The 17,459-nt window shown below is 28.1% G+C and overlaps 1 protein-coding gene across 1 annotated transcript in view; it reads right to left on the bottom strand.

Moving 5' to 3' along the window:
* LOC132919900 (protein CBFA2T1) overlaps positions 1 to 17,459 on the bottom strand; it is a 44,777-nt gene that overhangs the window by 10,062 nt on the left and 17,256 nt on the right. Inside the window, exons 3-7 of the mRNA XM_060981819.1 lie at positions 8,794 to 8,916; positions 7,531 to 7,664; positions 6,893 to 7,039; positions 3,886 to 4,359; positions 2,761 to 2,941 (exon numbers count right to left, since the gene is read on the bottom strand). Coding sequence (XP_060837802.1) covers positions 2,761 to 2,941; positions 3,886 to 4,359; positions 6,893 to 7,039; positions 7,531 to 7,664; positions 8,794 to 8,916 — 1,059 coding nt within the window. The remainder of the gene's footprint in view (positions 1 to 2,760; positions 2,942 to 3,885; positions 4,360 to 6,892; positions 7,040 to 7,530; positions 7,665 to 8,793; positions 8,917 to 17,459) is intronic.

Genomic DNA, 17,459 nt, shown 5'->3' with positions numbered 1-17,459 from the left:
TAATTAATAATGTAGGCATACAAATATTTTTCTGAATTCCATGCGGTACAAAGTACAAATAAACGTTTACCTTGAGTAATGATGTTTTTAATATTCTTCAAATCTTTGTATAAATGGAATCAATATTGGTTATATAGTAGAATATAAAATGTAATTTAATGAATAATTTGTACGTTTGTTAAGCAATATAGAAAACGAATGATGTTCTTACAATATTTCTATAATAATATGTGAATAATTAAGTTTTTAATCATAACATTTTACGTAAGAATTAATACGTATTATACCTCCAAATTATATTGTTTCATGTCAAAACTGTATCTCAGATTCTGAGTTGAGCGATAAATGTATTGGTCCAATACAGTTGGTCTTACAAATATGTGTGTTTTTTTATTTATATATTTTATTTTGTGTTATTCGTCATCTTATGGATTAGTAAAAATGCTTGAATTTTCCATTTTGAGGGTATAATCTCTAGTAAAAAATCGAATTTAATACTTAAGGTACTCTTAAAGACTCTTTTTGTTCTAATTATAGATATTTTAAAATATCTTTTCTATTTTTGGTTATTTTTTTTATTTATATACTATTCAATTTTTGTCTGAAAATAATAAAAAGCTTGAAATTTATATATATATATATATATATATATATATTATATATAATATAATTCCTAATTAATTGCTTGTAAAGTAATTATAAATATCGAAAATGCATAGTTACATTTTTTAAATCATAATAAAGAATAAGTACATGTTATATGTATAAAATTAAAATTTATATAAAGAAGTCTCACAAAAATATTTAAATAATTTTGAAGTTTTACTAAACTAGTTTAACTAAATTATTGTATCGAAAGTCAAAATAGTATTTTAATAATAAATGAAGTATTCATTTTATAATCAACACTACATAATTGATGGCTTTGAGCCTAGCAAATAATAAATAACAAAATATTATATCGGATACGGGATAAGTAAAATTAAGCAAAACGTGTCAACGAATAAAAGTTCTAAGGTGAACAACAACATTCGATTGATGGCAATTCGAACTTATTATGTTTTTCTTATAACAACACCAAAAACTAGCAATTGTGCATACGTGTTATATGCATTTAACCAAATGAATTACAACAATTTTTTTTATTGATTTATTTGTAAATTCTATTATGTGTATTCGAATTTAAACCTATAAATATAATTCTATGTAGGTTAAATTGTTGTTTGTTTTACACGTATCAATATCGTTTTTATACTGTGCTTGATGAGTGTATATGTTTTAATATTATTAACCATAATAACATATTAAGCTGTTTTTCATATTAAAACAACTATAATAAAATAAAATAAATGAATAATTTATACACAAATTGACATAAACATTTTACTATATTAACTGTATGTCAACTTTATTTTAACACTATATTATTATTTAGGTACAATTATATTATTATATAAATTATTCTACGTACCAATAGTTTTTATATTTACAAAATTTATAATTTATATAATAAACATTAACTTGGTAGTTATTTTTTATTTTATTTGACAAAAAAAACGAAATATATATATTTATTTTATATTTACATAATAAACTTATAAGGTATGATGAGTTTAACACGTATTTATCATTATGAAATATTATCGGTTGTTATAAATAATAAAAATAGTTATAATATATAAAATAATTATTCAAAGAACATTGATTTATTTATGGATCTATTATAATAATCGATATAAAATTATTTTCTTTAGTAATTTATAATATTTAATTTATAAGATAATACATTTTTTTAAAATTATTTATGTATAAAACGCGTGTCGGGTTATATTCAAAATATTATGTTAATAATAATGTTTTACAACAAAGTAACAAATAACAAATCGATATACGCAACGTAAGCTATCGTTTGGCCAATGCTTCGATACCTAATGGTAAAAGAGAAGCTAACGTCTACCGTGCACCAGTTGTGGAACAGCACTCACCATCAAACCCATATTGCTTACACAATACAACACCTATGTCCTATATAGACAATAAAATCAAATACTCGATTAACTCGGCAAAACTCTCAGCTCTCTAACCTCTCTCCGTTTTATTTTTCTTTCACTCTTTATGTCTATAATTATCATTTATCATCAATAAATAAATTTGGAATACAAGTAACCGAGTATAGAGAACAACATTGAATTACCATTTTCGAAATTTATATTATGTAATAAAATATTAAAATTATTTTTAAACGTTGATTATATTTACATGAATTTTATGTTAGTTAATTATATTTATTTTAAATTTTAAACTACCGATTTGATGTGTTTATATTATCATTTTAATAGTATTATGTAACATCGCATATAATAGAAGAAAATTCGTCGTTTAAAAAAATGTTTCAAAATGCAACTTTAATTAAAAATAGTGAAACATCAAGTATAGGTAGTAAAAGTAGGCATCTACAAAAATATAAATAACATATTTATTATTTTTCAATACATTCTATAACTCATTTCGTGTTCTCGAGAAAACGAATATTTAAGATCCAATTATTTACAAGTGTGATTTGACTGGGTTCTTATTTATTTAATATAGTACATAAATCAATAAATAACAGAAAATGAAAACGTGACAATTAATAAACGACACTATAATACAATATTTCTTAAATAATAATACTTATTATTAAATGAACGTAAAGCAAACACCATCGTCACGGAATGAAAACGAAAATTCTCTTTTCGTGAGTTTAAAAATAATTCTTACCAGCTTTCTTTTTGATGATTTCGATCCTTTCTTCCGTATGTCGTACTGTCTGCGCTAAAATTTCTTCCGTCGACTTCTTTCTGTTCCAGTCCGGAAAACTCGTCTCAGTCATGCCCCGCTCCTGGAGTATGCCCAACGCTTTTTTTGTCTTTTCCACCATACTTAGTATACAGTTCAACATCTACATAATTCGGCATACGTTATTGTATTAAATAAAATTTATAATAATATATATGACATTAAAAAGATTGCAAAGTCAATTGATATGAAACAAAACGCATTCTGAAGTTCTATAATTTGCAGGAATGTATTTTTTTTATTAATACTTAATAAGTACGGAAAAATTTCAAGAATTTTACAATAAGGTCTTTAAAAATGGGGGCGAGTATACTTGGTGAATCATTCAGTATGATATGTATATATACTCTACAGCCGATACGACAATGCTCGTAGATGTGAATTTGCTATTGCGTTTGTATATTATCGAAACTCGTTTACACGATATATTGTTCAATAAAGTTTGAAACTATAGGTTTTCACAGTAACTTTATATAACTACATTGAAACTCTTTAGTTCTTATTTTGAAATAACCACAGTCCACAAGTGCTAACATAATATTGAAGAAGTGTTTAAATATTATTGTTTTGGACTGACACTAAACAGAAATATCTAAAGTATATCTAAGTAAAATACTAATAACCAAATTTGTAAAAATAATTTATTCGTAACTCTGCTTAGTTTATATTTTTCTAAATACTCTTTTAATATTTTGTGTTTTTATTTTATTGCTAAATTTTAGCGTGGATGCAAGTTGATTTCAACTCCAAACTACAAATCCTCAGTGTTTACATTATTTTTTCTTGATACTTATAAATAATTTTGTTTTTATTTTTTATTTTTTAGAATTTTATATATTACAATAATGATTTTAATGGTTTTAAGGTAGTAACTTATATATAATAGTATTTTTTTGTGATGAACAAAATGTATTTAATTAATTGATAATTAGTGTGTAACCATATTTTATTTGGATTTAAACTGAGATATCTTCGTGGAAGAAAGGCGAGAACTCTGTTGGTAAGCATATACTAAGATGTAATGGAACTTACACCGAATGTACTTACCACATGTATGTTCTTCCATTCATCCTCCACGTGACCTTTATGGTCTTCCGCTTCGCGTATGTGCAGTAATGGTAGTATGTTATACGGATGCGATGGAGGTGGTGGCAATGGTGGCGGCGGTGGTGGTTCCTGCGGATGAAGGTGCGGATGATGGTACATGAACGGTATGGCATAGCCGAGGTTCGGCCGCTTAACGCACGGCTGCTGGTACTCCAGGTCGGCCGCGTAACCACCGGTCTCGTAGTAGCTGTCGGCCAACGGGTACGGTCGCTTATGGCCGTTTCCGATAATGCCGTTGTTGTTGCTGCTGCTGTTGCTGTTGTTGTTGTTTCCATTGGTGTTGTTGTTCTCGCGTGGCATTGGAGACGGCGGAGGGACTCGCTCCACTTGGTGAAAGATCTCTGACGGTTCGGTAGCCTGCGAATCTCGGTCTAAATACGCGTTCTCGTGCTGTTTCAGGTACTGGCTTAATGTCTGCAACAATTAATTAGAAAATTTTGTTTTCGCTTCATGTCTACAAGTTATTACGTTTTCACGAATTTCGTGAAAATGAATTTATTATATTTGTAAGATGTTACTGATAAGTTTAGTTATAGGCATTGAAAATTATAGTATAAATACTTATTAATATTAATCTATTAACATCTAATAATTTATAAAAATTGTATAATATAATTTCGATTTTGTAAAGGACTTCTTAAGGATTATTATCATTAGTATAATATAGATTTTAATAAATTAGAAACTATGCACTCGTTCAAGTTTTACTTTAGATACATCAACATTTTCAATAAAATAATCTGCTTAACAATTACAGAAAAAAGAAATTGACACTTAAGGCGTTCCTTAAATGATAGAAATAATCTAAGTATTTAAACATTTGTTATTTTCTAAAACCTACTTAAAGTTAAGAAACCTAATTTACTTTATCAACGCACTTTTATTATGCTTATATCATGCCAAATGAAAACAAAACGAATGGGATCTGTTTCAAAATGTTAATTATAATAAAAATAATGTTAAGGCGGTTAGGTTATGTTGTTACTTCAAAATTATATCCTGAATGCACTCGACGTTTTTATGATTTAACGTATTTTGGCGTGATACAATATTATACGGTGGCGTTATAAATGTACAAAACCACCAAAACCCGGGTTTCGAAAAAATTAATATTTCTACGTTAGTTTACTATACAATAATACGCGTGATAGGTATATAACAATCATGCACGAATACAATGAAAAATCGAACAAGAAAACACAAAAAATGTTGACCTCGCGTTGACGAAAAAAAAACTATAATAATTTCCCCCTAACTACAAATAACTACAAATAGTGACCTCGTTTACGCCCTCGCGAACATGAAAATTGCATACGGTTTTAAGCACCGACGACGACGACAAGGATTGCGCTTGCGCTTACGGAGTCATTTAAGCGACGCACGTGGAACATGTGCACCCACTTCCCTTGCAAAGTCACTGACCGTTTGGACGAAATTCATTAGAAGTAGCTCGAACAACGGCTGTTGCTGCAACATATGCGAAGTCGGTAATGGACGAGACACAACTACACATTAGAGGTTCATTTTTGACGGTATTTCTTCTTTTTTTTCGTACCCTCTCACGGTTTTGGCTATCGCTTGTCTTTATAATAATAATAATAATAATATAAAACCGCCATAAAAACGACAGCAATTTTCGTCAGCTCAAACCGTCACGAAATCGAAAATGTCATTTACGAGACTCTTCCGTGAAGTCCACTAGATGATTACTATATTGCTCTCTATATCTTAATTAAATAATTTAATGTTTCCCGGATAATATATTATATTATTATGAAGTATAAAATTAAACCAATTTTTTAAATAAAGTGAAATAAGTTTAAGAGAAGTTGTTTACAATTTATTTCTCAAAACGTTGAATATTTAAATATATAGTTAATAATAATGTGCAATTATTGAACTATCAAAATATTGTTAGTTTGGACTATAATATTATACTTAAATTTTTTTATTCATATAACGAGTTCATACAATACTTTTTTATACATTATTATTATATATCACATAAATTATCTCGACGTGAAGAAATATATTTAAAATTATTCATATTGTTATAACAATTTTGATTTTGAAATCAAAAGTTGATATATTTTAAAAGGCATAATAATGCAATATAGTTATCATTCATTAATATTTTGGAATATATCTTTAGCTGTATGAGGTATATCACATCGGGAAATATATTATACATCGGGTATACTCATACAAGTTCATATGGAAAAGTATAATATATACGAGTAAAGTAACAATTATTCCTTTTTAAATTATCAACTCCGATATTCGTTTTACCTATATGTAACTATCAGCCGCCGGCAACTTTCAAAAACTGTGACAGACGGCTTACACATTATGAAAGCATAAACCTTTGTCACCGTGATTAGCAATTTTGCTTAAACGTCCCGGCATGTTTAAGTTATTTACCAAATGATTTAGCAGTATTCTCAGAACTTGAAAACATAGATAAACAATTTGAACAAAACAGAGAAACACAATTTGGTTTTTTCTTATTAGTGAAAATAAAATCTAACAGTTAAAGTTTTAAAATAAGAAAAAAGTTTCCAGACAATTCATTTAAACTTGTATTACTTTAAACTGCGATTTCTTCTATCAATATTAAAATGATAAATAAAATATCATCAAATGTTGTTTATCATTGGACAAATAAATTCGCTATAATTAAACATAATCCCTAAATAAATTTAAAAAATAAAAATAACTGCTCTGATCATGTTAAGTTATTTAACATTGAATCGTTTTTAAAGAAAGCCTTAAGTATACATTATATAATAATTTATTAACACTAGAAAAAGATATTTTGTTATTTTTGTATTATTTTGTTCATTTCTTCCATTTATAAAAATATGACTTATTATAATTATTTTGATTTATAATTATTACTATTTATTTGGTTTTAATATTTACTTAATATAATTACAATGTTCTTTACCTGTTTATTGTTGCGAGCCATTAACAACAGATCACGTTGTAGTGAAGGTAAGTGAGTCCTTAAAAACGGCAGTACAAATGGTCGTAATGGGAAATTTGTCATTTCTTGTATATTATGATGAAATTCTTCAACACTTATCAAATTATTCTGTAAAAATAAACGACAGAATAAATATATTACAAATTATATTTTGATTACATTAAATAATTAAGCGAATACCGGTTTATCTATAGATCTAAGTGCTTTGAGTTTCGTATTTTTAAGAAATACAAATAAGTTATGAATTGTATTAATTTTCTGCCCTATTTCTATGTTATTATTTTTTACTAATAATATGAATAACTTAGTTATTATAATAAAACATTAATATCATATAGATGTGTAATTTTTAAATATAATATATTTTTATTTTATCAAAGTTATATACAGCAAAATATAAGACATCAATAATTAAAAACAACATATAAATATCTAATCATTCTAAGAATATAATAAATTATGATTATGCAACTTAAGAAGTCTAAATATAATAGTAATTAAATATCGGAGTATAATACTTTTTAAATCTTCTTGGATTATTTTATAAATTAAATTAAATTCATAAGAAAACGGGAAATGTAAATCGTTTGAGTACTTACCACAAGGGTAAAGATCTGACCCTTAACTCGCTCACTAGTCTGCGGCGATATCTGTCCACTGAATTGCACCAGTGTAGTAAGAAACCTTTTGAGTTTAGAGTGATTCCTGAACGTATCAGACGGTGGACTCGAACCTATATCGACAATAGAAGTAAACGTTTACTATAATAAATAATATATTGACCTTATGGTTTATGGTTTTTAATTCATTCCTACTAAGTTAGACTCGGCAATTAGAAAAATATATTATATCTAGCATAATTTAGTATAATATAATACATATTTTCTTGACTACTACACTTATGCATTTGTACATTAGCAACCCGATTAGTGTACATCTCAATTAACATACTAATATTTATTAGATCACGTTAGTTTCATTTTTGTATTAGTATATGATAGTCATGTAATGAGGAGAAACCTACGTTAATGTGAACTGTGGGGACCTCAAAAAACAATTTATGGCAGATTAAACATAGATTGAGATAAATAATTACATCATGGCCGACGGCCCACACTTGTCATAGTACAAAAAGTCACGTCATAAGGGTTAATAGTATTTACATAATAAATTAAGAACATCCATTAAAAGGTACATACAATAACGCTATAATATGAAATTATAGTGTAGTATAGAGTATTAGAGTTAGTGTTATAAATTTACCGGATGTGTGTGTAAAGATAACTCCATTTATATTAAAAAAAAATTCTAATTTTTAACTTTTTTCTTGTATAGCTGTACACATATTGTTTATTATACATTATTTAAATGATTAAAGAACCAATATCTAAATTAAATGTATCTAAAAAGATAATACACCTTAATAAATGCATTTTAGGTTTAACTAAGAGGTGTAAACTGGTAAAGAATAACCAATAAAGTTGGTACACGAGTCTTGCTTCAAATATTATTATATAATTTATATGTAAAAAACCTGTTTGTTTAATATTTATACAAAGATTACCAGAAGAAAAAAATGCTTCAAAAAATAATTTTTGAAAGTATAGTTGGCATTTAAACACGTTTAAAAATTGTAAAACAAATTACTTTTAAGTAATAAAATTATAAAACAAAAAACACAAAAATCAATTGAATAAATTAATGCAATGTGTGCCTATGGATATAACTGAATTATTGGTATCACAGAGTATAATAATATATTAGCATACAAAATATAATATATCCATTACTGTTATTAGGTTAGATCGGCGATGCAAATTACAATAATAATTTATCATTATCGCATAAAATTCAATACGTACTTTCAGATTCAACGTCGATTCGCGTTGGTAACGGGTGCGTGGGGCTCAGCAAGTGTTCGCCCGATGAATCGCTAGTGGACGTCGACGAGAAGCCCGCATCTTTGGATTTGATTTTTGATTTACCTAAATATGAAAAGGAATTGATAAAAAATAAAATCTTTGAGTCTGATCACTAATATACATAATAGGTATATTTATGCGTTATAATATTAATATTTAAAACTTTCCAAACTCGTGTACACGCACTAACTATTGTATAAATTTAAGCATAATATGTATTATATAAATATAAATTTATAAGCGTAGTATTATAATAGTATATAAAATACAGATGTATATACCATTATATACGTATTATTCGTAGGTACATATAACCGTTTTTTTTTAAAAAGCACAAAAGCCGCCGCTCGTCATCGGTTATATATATCATATATATAAATATATATATATATATATGTGTGTGTGTGTGTATAATATATTATATATATGTACATCTACCAAAAGCCACGCCGGCTTTGCCCGCCCAGTACGTGTCCGAGTGTTCGTGACACGTCCATTAGCGAAATTCTGTTGTGTCATACACATAAACACACCGCCACACCGCCGTCGCCATCGTTTCTGCGAGTTATTAGTTTTGGCTGCAACTCCTGCGGTTGATGTGCCGCTAGCTGCCGCCGAGCGTCGGCAACGGGAACGCGGTTCATCGGCGGCGGTGGTGGTGGAGGTAGTGTTGCAGGAGGTGGCGGTGGCAGTTGTGACGTGGGTTTCGCGCGGGCGTGTGGTAAAGGAAAATACGTCAGTACGTGGGTGGGGGTGACATGTATATTCGCCCCGAAGAAGTTTTCGGGGCCTCGAGCTCGAGCTGCAAGTACGCGAGCGTTCCTGCGGTTCGTTTCTGGCGCAATACGCGACGTTTTCTTCCGTCATTTAAATAATTGTGTATGATAGGTAACAAACAACAGTATTATAATATAATACATGTATAAAGGTACCAAAAATAAATCATATATGTGTAATATAACTATCTAGGTAAAATACCTTTTGTAAGTGAATTCAAAATTATATTACCATGATAATTATGAAGTACCTACACCAGCGGTTCTTAACCTATTGTAGAACAAGGACCCCCTACCAATTTTTTGTCGAATACCTTTTTTATACGAAACATCTGATGTTATCATAACCAAAATTATAATAATTATTTTATATTACAAATTATAGAAGTAGACATACCAAAACATACACAATTATAATTATTTTTATTAAACTTAATTTTTCATAAAACTGTAATATAAATTATTTTATTTTTAATATTCTTAAAGCTGCCGTGGACCCCCAATATGAGTATCGCGGACCACATGTTAAGAACCGCTGACCTATACCATTAACTTATCTTACACGGTGTCGCACGTGAGAAATTAGATAGAGACATTGATTTATCCTGTTTTAAAATCCGTTAAAAATGTAACTATAATATAGGAATTTTATTCTAAGTAACCGTTGACAACCCTATTAAAAAAAAAATTTGTTTTTCGTGAGCTATGTTTGTGTGAGCACGTTTTTAATGTACGAAATTTAAAAATTGCTTCAAGGTGTGCACCTAGCTCCTAGGATATAGGATTGCCTATGTACTAAATTTTAGAACCACGATTGCAATAGATTTGTCTATGGATCATAACGTACATACACATTACACACGCCACACACACAAAAATAGTTTAAAAAAATTTATGGTTAAAAGTTAATGTTACAAACATATAATTAACGTAATTTTATCGGGAATATATTATAATGATTTGGTGAATATTCCTTAAAAAACTACATGGAACATTTCTATTGTCTTATGAATATTTATAAAAAAAAGGCTTTTGATTATTAAATTACATTAATTTATTAATTTATCATTAAAATCTCCGTCTGAGATCCGAGGATGAAAAAATACTGCGATAGTGATGTTTATGGACTGTATAAATGATTACATTAAACACACATAGGTGACAAATTTCTAAGTACAGTCCCATGTTCCGTCCTAAAATGGATGTGTTGAATTTGAATTCATATAGTTGTATATAGAAGCTGCACTGCTGCAGGTGTGGGCTATAAAAATGTCTGATTATTATTTTTATTTTTGTTCGCCGATGTTTATCTACTGCATAACACATTGCATCTACGGAAAACGTACTCACTATAGAAATCCTTATTCATATCGCGTAGTGCACAGGTGTTTGTGTGAGCGCGCATTAAAATTATTCGACAAACAACTCTCGACACTCCTAATTTTCACTTCCGACCGCCGACCGAAAATACCTTAAACTTTTAACCCACGCTAATCACATACATAAATACATAATTTACTTGGCGATCCATTTAACGTAATATACTCATTACTTTAAAAACTATTAATGTTTTTGAAAATATTTTCTTAATATAATTTTAATTCAGTAAAAAACAATTTTCTAAAAAATACGTTTTACTATGTTTTATCATTATCGTTTAAATTAATTAAATTCAAAAATTTGACTTTACAAATTGAAGTAAGTATTCTAAATACTCTGTTTTGAAATATGAAAACGTATGTTATCATTTAAAAGAGTAAAACCTTAAGAAATGATAACTATACAAAAAAAAAACAAGTAAAACATATAATATTTTTTTCAAAATTATTATTTTATAACGACTTAAAATTATGTAAAAGAAAGATTTTCAAAAACGTTTAGGGTTTTTGAAATAATGAGTGTCTTATGTTAATAGATCATCCTGTATATTATATTATCCACATTATACAATATATATTATAATTTTATATACGTCTTTCGACACGCATGTCGACTTGAAATATAATATTTTAGGTTTCGTAAACGACTTCTTGAAAAACATCAAAAATTCAAAAACGGCATTCGAGTTTTCAAACTCGTTGGAAATGTAGGTACTCGTTTGTTTAAACTTTTCTATTTTTTTTCTGGTTAATTTACATTATAAGAGATTTTGTTCATATTATAATGTCTATTAAATAACTTATTTGCTAAACTTGAATTTTTTAATTTCTCAAGACATATTACATTTTTTATTAAGGTTTCAAACACAAAAAATCGGAGTTAAATTCTCAAATATGTGTTTAGAAAAAAAAACGTTTTTTTTTATATTAATTTAATAATATTTAGATGCTCTTGGGTCAGTTAGAAAGTTCTCGAGTGACTATAAATATACGCTCACACGTTAAGCCACAGAACCCAGGTGCGTGCCATGTGGGCCGAAGGTCTACTATAAATGTGTCCAACCAATCGAATATGAACTTCCCTTTTTCCCGGTGTTAGCTAAGAGGTTGCCGACGCCATCCCGGGAAATCTAAAATTGTACAAACAAATCCAAATTGGAACGTCGTAATTCTAGAGTAACTGATGCGAAAATGAGCAGTATAAACGATACCAGTACAATATTAAAGTCCACATAAATGTTGTGTTTTATAGGTATAATATCCTAATTTTAGATTACTTAGGTTACTGATTTTAGTTGTAAGCTATAGGTTGAATTAGGTACTATTGTAGCAGAGCACAAATAGTTGTTCAATTTGATTTAAAATAATGTATTTTATTGACCATTTTTTCTTTTTACGTAAAATTAGGGGTGGAAATCCAAAATGTACTATTGTCAAAATTGACAAAAACGAGTTAGATATCGATTCTTATAAAAAAACGTAGACAAATCGATTGGTGTTGCCAGAATAGACCAAAACGTACTGTTCCTGGTCAAATCAGTTGTTAAAAATGACTGCTTGATCCAAAACGAACCTTTTCCATGCAAAAAAATTAAAATTAGATAATCAAAACGTACTTTTTCCAGTTTTTCGCCAAAACGTACTATTGTCCATGTTAAAAGAATAGGCACCAATCATTAACTATACCAAAACGAACTATTTCCATAAATTATTTCAAAACGTACTTTTTTTTATGTTATGTCAAAACGTACTATTGCCCGTGTTGTAGGTATAGGGAAATAAAATAGTTAATCCAAAACAAACTAAAATATAATCCTAGATTATTAAACATATTTGAGTAGTTTTTAATAAAAATAATATATTATTAAATAATTTAAAAAAACTTCCTTGTCTTCAAAATGATTTGTCTATTTTATGAAGGTGAAGTTACTAGAGTTGGTGTCATAAAAAGGTTTAAAAATCTTCAGAAAATCGGTCAAGTCGATATCCTGCCAAAACAAAACCATGTTAAGTTAGTAAAGAAGGAAGATGTATTTAAATTAAATAAATTTTTAAAATACCAATGGTTGCTAATGAATTGTATAATGATATCTTTTAAAATGTAAAAAATAATAATATTGAATATGACGAAGGTGGGGTTATGAAGAATACCCTTATTAAATAAGAATTTTTATTATTTTTATTCTATTTATTATTTAAGAATTAGTAATAAATTAAATTAGCTAAATCACAATATGATTAACTATATTTTATATACTTTTCAGGAGATGCAAAAAAGTAAAAACCATTTAAATATGTATACCAAAATTATAGTCATTGATTTAAATATCTACTTATTATTCAGAAACTCACATAAAGATCAATATTATTTTATGGTAATTTAATAACATATAAGTTATTAACTATAAAAATTGAAGATACGACATGGGAATTAAGTATTTAAGTATCATATTATATTAAGCATATTATTTTAGAATTATCATAAAAAACGTTAAAATTTAAAAAAAATAAAATAATTAATAATATTTTTATTTTAGAAAAAACACATTTTGTAGTACATTTTAATAGGTTTTCCAAAACGAACTATTTTCATTATAAATTTTCCAAAACTTACCATTTCCATTAAATTAATGGAAAAGGTACATTTTGGAATATTGTACGTAGTATAATATACGTACATTTTTATATGACAAAAAAATAGAGTTTATAATTAAAAAATGAATTTTTTTTTTTTAAAAAACTGCTTTAACTCATTATACTTAACATGTATAGTGCTTCAGTTAATTGACATTGGTTATAGAAAAGGAGATACAGAAAATCGCTTCTCCTAAAAAATCAGTATTTTGGCAACAGTAAGTTTTGGATTTCCACCCCTCAAATATGGTCGAGGGTCGAACGGTCATGATTTAAAGTTTACCCCAGAATAAATATGATTACTTTATAAAAATAATAGATTAACTATGCACTTTTAGTTTTACTTAAAGGGAGTAGGTATTTCCTATTAATAATATAATTAAAAAAATCCTAGTGTATTGTAGAATAGGTGTCGAATACTTATCTTGTAACTAAAATGTATGTGTTGAACTTGAAATCAATGATATATTTTAGCGTATACGATGAAAAACGATTTTGAGCGAAAGCTGTCAAATTTTTTGATAATCAAGGCAACCTAATAAAGGTCAGTAAATAATTATTTTCATAATCATAATAAAATCTTAACAAATGTTTATTTTTTATTTTTTTTTGGCAAAAGAGTATGTATATATAAATAATTATTTTAATTCTAAATTAATTAATAAATAAAAACAATTAATACTTATATAAGTTTTTAGATAATGTATTTATTACTTGTATAGGTATACATACTTATATAAGTATTTCGTATTTAAATTAAGTTAAGTGTAATAAATGACTATGTATTGCGTTATTATTGTTTTCTTTGAGAGTAAACAAACTCTTTTCTATACGTATTAAATACGTAGACTTGTGGTCTTTGTATTTTCATTTGGCTTCAGTTCATTTATGTAAAAGTCAGCACTCGGGTGGTATATGGCAATAATTTATTTTGATTTTATACTTATTATTATAGTGATTACTCGGATATTGTCAAAACCATTTAATTTGAAATAATATATAGTTTTGAATTTTCAAACGTGAAGTGTTCTACGCACTCATTCTACCCCTCTTTCACACTCGTTAATTTTATCTCTCTCATATTTCTCTTCCCACACATTCGTCTTTCTCTCTCTCTCACCCAATTTCCCTCCGATTCTCCGACCACAATTTTCTCTCCGTAATCATAACTGTCAGTCAGCCTGTCTAAAGTTTGAAGCCGAAATTAACGGAGGAATTTTTCCCGTGGCGCACTGGCGGCAACGGGAATAAGCAGTTCGGAGTTGTTGATCCACGTGGTGCGGGGAGAAGTGCATTTATAGAGATAAGAACGGATACGTGCCTAGTAGTCGTTCGCAGGACTTGACACGGATCATGGCGTTTGTTTATTTTTCTAATGGCACTGGTAAACATATTATTGTTGACGTAGCCCAGTGTGTTTTTATATGATAACACGACCGATGGTATAAATATATATATATATAAGCTCTCTTTCAGCAGTTTTCCAACGTAAATACATAATATGCGGATAAAAATCATCGAGAGACAAACTACAAAAACTAAATATATAATATTATACACACACTATAGTGACCCATACTATACCCACTCAATCACGCGCAGAAACATAAATAAACGTTTATGCATACAACAACTCGTATACATACTACGGCACATCGTATATGATGTATCATAACGCACAATACGATATTTAAAAATAAATCAGCACAGCTGTTTCGCAACGATGACTACTCCAATTTCGTCTATCGTGAAATTAGCGTAAATCCGTTGACTTTACGACCTATATTAATTTATATTACCGTTTGGAATACGAATATATATACATATATATATATATATATATATATATATATATATGTTCGGTGCATTATACCATCGCCGCCGCTGCCACCACCACCACCACCATCGTGCAACAGAAGTTCCTAATCGATTCCTGTAAAAATTGGTTGCATCTGGGAAGTTAAAGTTAAGCTGTGACCGGTCGACCGATACCGTTAACGTGCACCTGAGCTCCATCACATTGCGAAATAACCCTATATATACCCGCCACCGCACCTAATCCCTTGCTATCCATTCAACCCCTCGCCGCCGGCACAAGCTGCTGCCACCGTTCCCGTCATCCTTCAACATTAATAACATATCCAGATACCATTATAATATATAATGTTTTATAAATGTATATATATATATATATATTATGTAGGTTATAGTCTAAAGGTATTGGTATTATAGCTGCAGCAGTATAGCCTGTAAGTGTACCCACTTTACAACAATCATTGTCGCATTTCGAAAACACAATAAATAGGATATAATATTATGAGTACAGAAAATTGTACATTATCTAAGTTGTCATAAAATGTTAATTTTGAGATAAATGATTAGCAATCACGAGTATCTATAAATACTATAATAATTCTAGCTGTAAATAGTTTTAAGTACGAGGTACCTATTCGTTTTAAATTAAAATCATATAAAGTTATAAAAATATAAATGGTCTATTTTTAAGAAGTACAATTTAAGCAATAGCATGAACGGATGTAGTCAGCGTACCTACTGTTCATAGGAGTTATACACTTGTATGAGTATTATAATGTGCACCCTTAACTGTAATGTATCTTCCGTATATCTCATACTTTCTTTTCAATTTCTGTTTCGCTAAATGCTAAAAGTACGCATTCAGGTCCAATGGTCCATCATATCGGTTTATCTATTTTAACAAATTTACTTTTCAACGCTTTTCTCTTTTACATTTTTTTTCCATAATATTTTAATAGTTGGTGGAATGAAATCTTATAATTTTAAACAAATAATGAGAAAGGTGCATAGAAATTTATAAAAACAAAAAATGTGCGTAGTACAATTATTGAAAAAATCAATTCTGTTTTAGAAAATGGTATCAGACTATGAAACAACTTGTTATCACGGAAAAACAATGGACACTCTTACTACTTTTTACGTAAAATAATATTAAACAGAGTAAGTTAGTCATAAAATAATAAATATTAGGTACCTACACATTCATAATATAATTTTATGAATTACAAAAATAACCCAATAATAGTATTTCGTGAATACTATTGGACATATATTTTTATTATTGGCTTATCATTACATTATTTTTTTACAAACAAGTTATAGCAACTTTTTTTAATGAATTCATGTAGGTACTTAATTATTATTTAACAATATGTGTACTTATGAATTGTTTCAGAGCCATAATATGAGTTTTAGACTTGTATAAAATCGTAAAATTATGGTTTTGATTTTGGTAAATAAATAATTGTCCTGCCCCCTCCTCCAACTAATCAGTTTTTACCCAGTTCGGCAACTAATTTATGATGCATAATTAGATTTTACTGATTTCAATTAAAACAGGTAATACCATTGAATATGCATTGTAATTAGTATTCATAATGCAGTAGGTACTATGCACATTCAAAGATAATAATATGTACCTATATATGTATGACTTTGTATCTTATAGCTTAATCGTTGAGCATATGTATAAAAGAAACATGGAGCGATAGTAGAGTGGTGGTGCCCGTCGGATTTATTATATTATTATCATCAAGGTATTATAATTAAACGATTAAAGTAACAACGTACGAATAATATACATATTATTTATGATCATGCCTCACGATAACCCGCTAGTTTATTTTTATTATTAATATTATTATTGTTATAAATTATCAATAATAAACACACACACAAAAAAAAAAAAATAGATTTACCATATTTTACCGATTATTATTTGTTTTTATTATATTATACTGTAATTGGTCAATAATTTTGCATGTAAAATGTCGTACAATTT

This window comes from Rhopalosiphum padi, chromosome 1, assembly GCF_020882245.1.
Source record: "Rhopalosiphum padi isolate XX-2018 chromosome 1, ASM2088224v1, whole genome shotgun sequence".
Taxonomy (NCBI): Eukaryota; Metazoa; Arthropoda; class Insecta; order Hemiptera; family Aphididae; genus Rhopalosiphum; species Rhopalosiphum padi.
The sequence above is the reverse complement of the archived record's forward strand: the minus strand, read 5'-3'. Positions and strand labels throughout refer to the sequence as shown.